At 64.4% G+C, this 10,312-nt stretch overlaps 1 protein-coding gene across 1 annotated transcript in view; it reads right to left on the bottom strand.

Moving 5' to 3' along the window:
- Nucleotides 1-588: 588 nt before the first annotated feature.
- Nucleotides 589-10,312, bottom strand: part of LOC102418236 (voltage-dependent N-type calcium channel subunit alpha-1B-like) — a gene marked incomplete at both ends in the record, with an annotated part of 35,124 nt that continues 25,400 nt past the window's right edge. Inside the window, 5 exons of the mRNA XM_006108182.3 lie at nucleotides 589-716; nucleotides 2,663-2,807; nucleotides 3,828-3,919; nucleotides 4,042-4,107; nucleotides 4,239-4,355. Coding sequence (XP_006108244.3) covers nucleotides 589-716; nucleotides 2,663-2,807; nucleotides 3,828-3,919; nucleotides 4,042-4,107; nucleotides 4,239-4,355 — 548 coding nt within the window. The remainder of the gene's footprint in view (nucleotides 717-2,662; nucleotides 2,808-3,827; nucleotides 3,920-4,041; nucleotides 4,108-4,238; nucleotides 4,356-10,312) is intronic.

The following is a 10,312-nucleotide window of genomic DNA, read 5'->3' on the forward strand; positions in this document are numbered from 1 at the left end:
CGCCGTGGGGGAGGGCGTGTATGGGGGAGGGCGTGTGTGGTGGAGGGCGCATGTGGGCGGGCAGGGCTCTCCCAGGAACCAGTCTCGGACCACCTCTGACCCGGGCCAGGCCCGTCCTGAGACCCTGGCTCTGCCTGGAAACATCCCCACGGCCGCTCCTCTGACGTCCACAGAGGGTCCCCTTGCCCTGTCCCTGCAGCAGCGGGACAGGAGGCAGAGCCCAGCGCGGGGGGTGCCCTGGGCCGGCATTTCCGCCCACGGAGCCTCGGAGCCTCCGAGTCCCAGGAGGACGAGGGAGCCTGAGGGACGACGCCCTGCTGCCCGCCGACCTCCAGGGCCTGCGCGACCCCGACCCCCCCCCATGCAACGCGCCATCCAGGGCTGGGCTCGGGGCTCGGGGCTCGGAGGGTCCCTGAGCCGGGGGAGCTGCCTCCACACAGGGAGGCCAGAGGGAGCCGCCCGGGACGGAGACCAGCGCCTCCGCGTGGGCAGGAGCCCCCACAACCGAGGGGACATTCCCTCAAAACACGCCTGAAGCCACCCCATCCCAGGGTCCGGGCCACCTGAGGACGGGCGCGGCTCACTCACCAGGCAGCCGGGTCGTACTCAGCCCAGACCCTGATGAACTCGTCCAGGTGGTGAGGCCCTAGGATGGAAGAGTCCCGCGTGAGGTACTCAAAATTGTCCATGATCACAGCCACAAAGAGGTTCAACATCTGCGGGACAGGAAGGAGAAGAGGCGACATGGAGAGACCTCAGCCTGCCCTCTCCCGGGCCTCCCCTTCCAGCCAGAGCCTGTGAAACCATCAGCCAGAGCCTGCCCAGACCTCTCTCCCCACAGCCTGGCCCCTGCACCGCCACCCCCGGGGCCCCTGCCCCCTCCTGGAGGCCCCCGCACCCCCCAGGGCCCCCCACTCCTCCTGGAGGCCCCCTGCACCCCCAGGGCCCCCCACTCCTCCTGGAGGCCCCCTGCACCCCCCAGGGCCCCCCACTCCTCCTGGAGGCCCCCCACATGCCACCACCAGTAGCAGCAGCCTCAGCCTCAGAGGTCTAACACTAACCATATTTAGTCCTGATTCCAAGCCCCGGCCTAATTCAGGCCCCACCATCTCAAGCCCACGAATCCCGCCGTCCCGGTCAGCCCTCCCCGCCCACCCTCACGCCCCAGAGCTGGCCTTCAGGAGGCCATGAGCTCAGGGTCTTTTTAAAAACATATATTTGTCGCCGAAACCGGTTCGGCTCAGTGGATAGAGCGTCGGCCTGCGGACTCAAGGGTCCCGGGTTCGATTCCGGTCAAGGGCATGTACCTGGGTTGCGGGCACATCCCCAGTGGGGGGTGTGCAGGAGGCAGCTGATCGATGTTTCTCTCTCATCGATGTTTCTAACTCTCTATCTCTCTCCCTTCCTCTCTGTAAAAAATCAATAACACATATTTAAAAAAATAAAAATAAAAATAAAAACATATATTTGTATTGATTTCAGAGAGGAAGGGAGAAGGAGAGAGAGAGAGAAACATCAATGACAGAATCACGGACCGGCCACCTCCTGCACGCCCCACACTGGGGATGGAGCCCACAACCCGGCATGTGCCCTGACGGGGAATCGAACCCTGACCTTCTGGTTCACAGGTCGACGCTCAACCACTGAGCCCCACCGGCCGGGCTCTTTGCCCATTTCACGTGGTTGTCTCTTTGTTGCTGAGCTGTAAGGGTTCTTTCTGTTTTGAACTAACCCCTAGGAAGTGCGTGAGCTGTAAATACTGTCCCCTCTGATGTCTTTTGATGCAGAGGTTTTTTAACTTAATGACAAATCCACTGGATCGCTACAGTGCGTGCCGGCAGCTCTGGGCTCTCCACCCCCACCCCACCGAGTTCTGAAGGGCCCGATTCTGGTGGCTTTCAGCCCCTCCTCCTGTGACTGGGACACGGCTCGGGCCAGATGCTTAAAAATGGCAGCGGTCAGAGCGCCCGAGCGTGAAGTCGGAGAGGTGTGCCGACGGGGAAGGGCCGCCCCAGAAGACGGGGGCGCCTCAGAGCTCCCGCCCAGCCGCCTTCGCCTTTCTTCGGATTCTTCTGCAAATGCATCTTCGGGAGCCCAGGACCAGGCCCCCAGGGTCCGGGGAAGAGCAGCCGTTTCCAATCCATTGTTCCCAGTTGGTGGTTGGTCCCGCAGACCCCGCTGAGCTGAGTGCGGCCTGGAGGCGCCTTTAATTGTTTCCCCATCTGAGGCCGCACTGCGTTCCCCCTCACCACCTACCAGGGCGATGGCTGTGGACATGCCCCTGTGACACACTCCTGACCTGTAGCTGCCACTCCTGACAGTGCCCACGGCCACCTGTGTCCCTGCTCACTCGCTGCCCTGCGTGGGCTCCGACACGCCAGGCAGACGTGTCCCCCTGCTCCCGTCCCCAGCAGGGGCCGCTCCTCCGTGTCCGTCGCCACCCTGGGCGTCCTCCAGCGGCTGAGACCGCAGGGACAGCTGCCCGGGGAAGCCCAGCCCTCTCCAGAGGCTCAGGTGGGCACTCCTGTGACGTGAACGGGGCGTTGTCTCTGAGGAATCAGCTTGCAGCGTGGCACGAATCGAAACCAGGGATCACGAACGTAGGGGCCCCGAGATGGACCAAGAAGGAGGCGGCACCGCTGGGCGCGGCGCCCGGACTCACCAGGAAGGAGCAGAGGAAGATGAAGGAGACGAAGTAGAAGTAGGCGAAGTCGCTGCCGCACTCGCTGGCGTTGGCTTGCTCATCGCAGTTCTGGTTGCTGAGGCAGGACAGCATGATCTCGTGCCAGGCCTCCCCGGTGGCGCTCCTGGGGGGGAGGGAGCGTGAGGCCAGGAGGCGGCCCCGACGGCCTGGGTCCCCACCCAGAGACCCCATGTGGCTGTCAGGTCTGGGGACAGATGGCTGCTGCTAGACTAGGACCCTCAGGCACCAGACTCTCCAACTGCTCATTGCAAATGACCAACAGCACCGGGAGCACCAGGCTGATGCCCTCCGTGGCCCCCCGAGCCCCGCAGCCCTGGGCCCCTCACTTCCCAGCCCGGCGGCCTGTCCTTCCACCCGCCTCTGTCTCCCTCACCCCGTCCTGCCGGTCAGATGACCCATCTCCCAGAGACAGCTCCTGCCTGCGTCCCCGTCCCTGCAGCCGAGTCACTGCAACGGCTTCTGACACCTCCCTGCTCCCCTGCCCAACGCCCAGCAGGTCCCTTCGAGACAGGTCAGAGCTTGTCAGTCACGGCAACAGCCCAGATCCACATGCCCGCCCACAGCGCCGCGTGACCGCTGCCCGCCTTTCCCTGCCCCCGACCTGCTCTGGCCACACCAGCCTCCCGCTTCCTGAACACCCAGGGCCCCCCTCAAGCAGCCACTGCAAGCGCCTCGGCACCGATTTCTGTTTCTGGGCCCTCTGTGCCCTTGGGTCCCCTGGGTGAAGCTGGCTGCGCCCCACTGATGGTGGCCAGGGGCGAGGGGTGCACGTGGGGCACAAGGACTGGAGGGAAGAGAGACCTCCGAGCCCAGGCGACCTCCTCGGGCGCTGCCTCTGTGGCCCAGGAGGGACGTGAGTGAGTACCGCGCGCGCGCGGCCAGCTGAAGGCCAGAGGAATGGCGCCCTCGGGTGCCTGCTTGTGGGAAGCAGAGAGCGCTCGGAAACTCCCCACGCGGCTCAGCAAGGCACCCTGGCCTGAGCTCCCCCCACAGCGCAGCAGGAAGTGGACTGGCAGGTGGGCTGTCAGGAAGCAGCACAGCCCAGGGTGCAGGTGCAGGTGGGGGGCCGGGCCGGTCACAGCCTCTGCACCAGGAAGGAGCCTGTCTGGGCTCCCGCACACACCTGAACAGCAGCATCAGCGCCTGCAGAAACGTCCGGAAGTTGTTGTGCCTGTTGATGCTGGAGTCGTCGTCCAGGGCGATGTTCCCAAACACCTGGAAGGAAGAGCAGCTGCAGGCCACGGGCGGCTCCTGGAGCCAGGCCGGTGGAGGCGGCTGCGTGTGGACCGGGGCCCTGGTGCAGGGGCTGCCGTGGCCAGAGCACGCCGGGGGCGCACCTGCATGCCGATGATGGCGTAGATGAAGAACAGCATGGCGATCAGGAGGCACACGTAGGGCAAGGCCTGTGGGCACACGGAGGCGGGTCAGCCGGGCAGTGCCACCCCCGCACCCCGCGGCCCACGGCGCCCTCCACTTCTGCGCGCGGGAGCCTGTGAGCACGGACGGAGGACGGAGGACCCGGGCGGCAGCTCACCTTGAAGGACTGCACGAAGGTCCAGAGCAGGATGCGGATGGTGTAGCCCTGGCGCAGCAGCTTGATGAGCCGCGCGGCGCGGAACAGGCGCAGGAAGCTGAGGTTGATGAAGTTGTTCTGCGGGAACAAGGCGGCTCTCTGACCCGCGGAACCCGCCTCCTGCGAGGAGCTGCTCCCCTCCCACCCCTCCCCGCGCCCGGGGTCCGAGGAAAGGCGGGGAGAGGGAGAGGAACATGAAGTCACCACGGCACAGTGTGAGCAGCCCCTTCGGAAAGGAAAGCTTGTGATCGCATCAGTTCATGCAGCAGATCAGAGACCGACCACCCGACAGAGGGACAGAGAGGAGCGGCCGGGCCACCTGCCCTGCTGGGGCCCCCCTCCCCTCCCCACAGCAGCCGAGCCCGCTGGGCCGCAAAGGGGACACTCCTCCTGCAGACGGCCCCCCAGGTGTGGGTGCAGTGGTCTTGCCGCTCACACCACAGAGGCCTCCTCCCCATCCACAAGCAGGTCTAACCCCGTCCTCCGGCTGCCACGGGTGGCCTGGGAGTGTGGCTTCCATGGCCGGGCGCCTGAGCTATGGCCCATCCCTCTCAGGGGCACAGCTGGGCAGTGCTCAGATGGTGCTGCGGCCCAGGCGGCTCCCGCCACCGCGCTGAGGCGCGGGCAGGCTGGTGGTCCGAGCCCATGGGGAGAAGGGAGGGGACTCAGATCGAGGGCAGCAGCATGCAGGCCGGCCGCACCCCAGGCTGCCTGTCTGGGCTCGGGGCCATCAGTGGTGACAGGGGGGCACTGGCTTCCAGGGACAGCGGCCCCACCCCCTTGCCAGTGCTTCCTTGATCCTCTCCCCGCAGGGGCTGACCCCCGGTTCCCACAGAGTGGCGGGGACTCTGCCTCTGCTGGTGGGACCCGGCTTGTGTGAGGGACAGGCGGGGACAGGGCCCCCGGGTGGGAGGGCCATCCGCGGGCACGAGGAGGAGCCGGCTGTGGTCCAGACCAGCAGGGGGTAGAGTGGACTCCAGGTGGGACCCTGGGGTGCAGGCTGCCTACAGCCCCCTCACTGGCTTGTGCGGGGGGACCCCAGTGGGCACAGTGGTGAGGGACCCCTCAGGGGCCTGAGGGCTCTCAGGGGGGCCAGTCTCCTCCGGAGGAGGCCATGGGACGTAGGGCTTTGTGCACAGGCCAGGGCGACTCAGCTCAGCACGGACGGGGCGGAAAGGCCTGCCTCCTGGGGGTCTCACTCTGAAGCCCCTGCTCAGTGGGGTTGGGAGCGGCCAGGGCGGCGGTGACAGGCGCACCTGCCCGGTTCAGAGCGACCTGCTCAGCAGCTGTAGCCGAGTTCCCGGAACACGGGGGAGACCCAGCTTCGGGGCAAGAGGGGAGCGCACAGAGGAGGCTGGGCTGGTCACCAAGCTGCTTTGGGTCGAGTCCCTTACCCAGGACTCCAGCTCCCACCCCGCCTCCCAGGCTTCTTTCTCGGGGCTCCGAGGGCACTCAGTGCAGGGGGCGGGGGTGGCAACAGACAGACAGCCCGAGAGCCATGAGGACAGATGGTGACAGCGGCCACAGACGCTCAAGCGCGTGACGGGGACGGCACTGTGGCTGCACCCGCAGGAGCCGCCAGGCACCGCCACCCGGTTGCATGCAGGGTGGGGCAGCCCGCGGCACCTCCCCACGGCCGTGCACGGTCACCTCTGGCCTCGGCCACCCCTTGGAGGTGGACACCCCTCCCATCCTCCGAGTCCATGGCTTCCGTGGCACCGGGAGCAGCTACACCGACCTCAGAGCCAGGCCCGCACCCTTGATGGGGGAGACCGTCACCTGGGGGCGCACTGTCCGGCCCCTCTGATCCCCGGCTCCTCCTCCGAGATGGAGACCTTCGGAGCCCTGCCCTGGGGGGTCGTGAGGAGGCTGCACAGCAATGCGCTTGTCACACCCCACCCAGGGGGCGGGCGGCCCAGGCCAGGGCCAGCGTCCCTGCGTCAGCACATCAGTGCCTCTGGTCAGGTCACGGCGAGGCGAAGGCTGCCCGCCTGAGACCCGCACACCTGCTGGCCTCACCTCGCTTCCTCCTGATGACGGCGGACACTCTGTCTAGACCCACGCACACGGCTCGTGGGAGACGCTGCTGGGAGCCCGAGCAGCACCAGCCATTTTCTAAGACTCAGGGTCTCCACTCGGACCGGGGCCTCCGTCACGAACGCCCCCTCCGCTACAGGCAGCGCACCATCGCTGCCTCACAACCGGCCAGTCACAGCTCGGCTGGGCCTGCCCAAGTCTCTCTCTCCTCCCAGATGGTCCCGGAGACCTGGCTGACCCGTCAGCCACCCGAGTCCCCACGGCCTGCCGGCCAACAGCACGCACCCTCAGACCAGAGGCGCCTGGGTGACGAGCCAGAGCAGGCTGTCTCCTGGGGCGGTCCCCCCACCTGCGCCCAGGCTGGCCGGGCGGGCTCTGCTTCAGGAAGGACCCCTGGGAGACTCCGTAGGGGCCGCTGGGCAGAGCAGCCTCCTGCACCTGCTGCTGATGTGCCACAGAAACCATGGACTCAACCAGGCTTAGCCCAAACCCACCGCCTGCAAACCTCCCCGACTCAGAGTCTGGACACTCCCGCCCCTCGGAGCCCCTGCTGGCCCAGACCGTGCAGCAGCCAGAGGAGGGGCGCTGGGCTGTGACCACACCCGGGGAGAGCAGGGCAGGGCCGGGCTAGCAGACGGACAGCACAGCAAGCCAGGCGAGGGGCTGTAAGAACTGTGAAAAGTCATGAAACCAACCCTTTCCTACATGTGATGTTTTCATGGATGAACATTTGCACATTATTTACAAATTGGGGTGTTTGAGCAGCAGGCGAGACAGACAGACGCAGACATGGTTTCGCAGTGTGTTGGTTGGATGGCGTGAGTCAGCAGGCAGGTTAAGGTGAGTCAAGGACAAAACAGAAAACAAAGGAGAAAATGATCATCAACACGAGCAGAACGCAGACTCCGGCGGCACCGGGGTTTAGCTTTGGGTAAATGGGCATTTTGCTTAAAATGCATCAAAACACTGTTTTGAACTTGGTGGGTGATGCAGACAGTGGCGTTCATTTGCATTCCTATTTGCAATGCAAATTCAAAATGACACACTTATTTTTTTGTTTCCAGGCAAAGAAATCAATGTCAGTTTCACGCCTGTGGTGCTTTCCCTCGGGCCCTGGGCAGGGCGATGGCTCTGATTTGTTTTTAAGTTGGGGGTGGAACTGACACCAATATTTTTGCCGGAGGAAAAACAGTGCGTTCACCAAGATGAAGTGACCACAGATGGAAAGAAAGGCCACGGGGACGGCGGGCCTCTGGGCAGCGCGGGAGGACGGAGCCCACGCAGGTGGGCAGGGAGCTCTCCATCCCCGTCAGCCTCCCCACGCAGGTGACGGCCGCCCCGCGGGCTTGTCGGAAGCAGGGTCTGCACAGCCACAAGCACCCGCCCGAGCGCCCAGCTGCTCGGGGCAGGCGCTGGGCCCTCCAGGCTCCCGCACCGCCTGCCACCTGTGCCTGGGAGGGGAGGCCTCCTGTTTGTCTGTCTGTCTGTGACGCAGCAGGCACCCTGCCTGCCCCTCCTGGCAGCCGCTCGGCACCGCCCTCGTGAGGACGCAGGAGCCCCAGGAGCGCGGTCCCTGTATCGGGATTAGATTCCCGAGTCCAAGGACGGATCAGCGAGGCCATGGTGCCATCGGCGGGCGGAGCAGCCTGGATTTTTTGTTTGATTTGTCAAATGGCAGCTTTCGTCTTTTTGCCGGGATTATTCAGACCATTGGATTTTAAAAGCCGTAGAACAGACCACATGGAAGAGACTACGTGTAAGCACATGTGCGCACACACGGCCCGAAGGAAGTTAACGACACGCTGGGCCCACGGCACCGGCTCCCACGCAGGAACGGAGAGCGAGGGGTCCTCCGCGCACGGACGGCCCTTCCTCCCCTGATACACGGAGTGTTTTCTCCAGGGAGGACGGTGCTTTTCCATTTGGCTTAACGAAGCCGTCCCTATCCCAAGGCCTAAAACAGTGGTTCTCAACCTTCCTCATGCCGCGACCCTTTAATACAGTTCCTCGTGTTGTGGTGACCCCCAACCATAACATTATTCTCGTTGCTACTTCATAACTGTCATGTTGCTACTGTTATGAATCGTCATGTAAATATCTGAGATGCAGGATGGTCTTAGGCGACCCCTGTGAAAGGGTTGTTCGACCACCAAAGGGGTCGCGACCCACAGGTTGAGAACCGCTGCTCTAGATGTTCTCCTGCATTTTCTTCTCCGAGTTTTAAAGTTCTGCCTCCTGTTGGGCCGGCGTGGCTCGTAGTTGAGCATCGACCTATGAACCTGGAGGTCACGGTGCAATTCCTGGTCAGGGCACAGGCCCAGGTTGCAGGCTTGATCCCCAGTGTGGGGCGTGCAGGAGGCGGCCAATTGATGATTCTCTTTCACTCTCCCTTCCTCTCTGAAATCAATAAAAATATATTTATAAGTTCTGCCTCTTATATTTAAGTCTTTTTGTCATCTTGAAATAGATTCTTGTGAATGGTGTGAGCCAAGATCCGATGTTGGCTTCCCCACGTTGCCCGTGATTGCAGTGTGAGCTACGGGAGGCTGGCTCCTCCCCACCAGCCTGCAGCCCAGCCCTCGCACATCGAGGTCCCACCCACTGCGGGTCCCACCCCACCTCCAGCGGCACTTTCTCCTTCTGGTAAATTGTAAAAGCAGCTTGTCAAGTTCCCAGACAGAAGCAAGGTCGTCGCTATGGTAACTGGAACCGCCGTGAGTCTGCAGGTCAGCTGGGGGCTGTGCCCACGCGCCAAGGAGCAGAGCAGCCCCACCTCCCGGTCTCCCTGGCCTTCAGCGAGGCTGGGATCCGCGTGAGAAAGGCACGCCTCGGCTTCCCGGAGGGACCGCACACTCAGACCCCGGCGCCCGCCGGCAGCCTGCGCAGGAGGGACGCCTCTCGCTGCAAACGGGCGGCCGCCCAGCACCACAGGACGGCTGCTCAGGCCTCACGGGCCTCTGGCTTCGAGGCTGTTCCTCCCAAATGCCGCCGGCGCCAGGGCGTCGAGTGGAGCTCGTGGCAAGTGCCTTCGTCGGGTCAGTAACTCCTGGGCTGCTAATGGCTGGGATCGTGCACAAAACCTACACGCACTGGGCGCCTTCCCTGCAGCCCTGACGGGACCTCGTGAAGTTCCACACGGACTTTGGGAGGCAGAGCCCGCCCGAGGCCGCCGGCCTTCCTCCCAGGACGCTGGGCTCGGCCAGTGCCGCTCAGAGCTCTGCGTCTCCGCCACGGCGGGCGTGGCTGCGGCCGCCCTTTCTCACACGGTCCTCCCAGTGACTTCACGGTGTTTTTCGTTTCCTCTCACGCTGCCCTTTTAAAAGCGGGTGTGGAGACTGTATGGGTCTCGCACAAACCGGGGGCGTCCGCTCACGTCCGTTCCCCGGGAGGCGGTGTCCAGAGCGAGATGACCTTTCCTTGAACTCCAGGTGGCGATGCAACATGTGAGACGACACAGTCTGGCGGTGTGAACGGTCTGGGCTGCGGCCTCGCTCCCCACCGTGGGCTGTGGGCTTGGAGGCAGGACAACCACTGAGCACGTTCTGGTGGGACCACCCTCAGCGGGAGAGGCTTCAGGACAGGCCCAGGCCTCGGAGGGCTGGCGGGGGGGGGGGGGTGGACACTGGGTGGGGTCCCCCACACCCACGGAGAAGTCCACACAGACACCTGGATTCTGGAGCAAGGCCACGTCCTGGCTGCTGGGCCCGGGTGGGGCTGTGTGACCGTGAGGCCTCGTGCCTGGGACACGAAAGCTCGTCCTCACGAGTGGCAGGTGCAGCCCCCACAGCCCCCCCACAGTGGAGGCCACACCTAGGACCAGAGCTCAGCATGTCCACAGGGCTCCAGCCACTCCAGCCACTGACCACAGCGGGCAGGCCCTGTGACCCATCTGAACCCGACTGAGCTGCTGGGGCAGGGGCTGTACCCCGGTGCCACTCGTAGGGGGAGGTCGGGGCCCTCACGGGCCAGGCGCAGCAACGGAAGTGCAGGGCAAGGGG

The sequence above is a fragment of the Myotis lucifugus genome, unplaced genomic scaffold, assembly GCF_000147115.1.
Source record: "Myotis lucifugus unplaced genomic scaffold, Myoluc2.0 scaffold_1861, whole genome shotgun sequence".
In the NCBI taxonomy this organism is placed as follows: Eukaryota; Metazoa; Chordata; class Mammalia; order Chiroptera; family Vespertilionidae; genus Myotis; species Myotis lucifugus.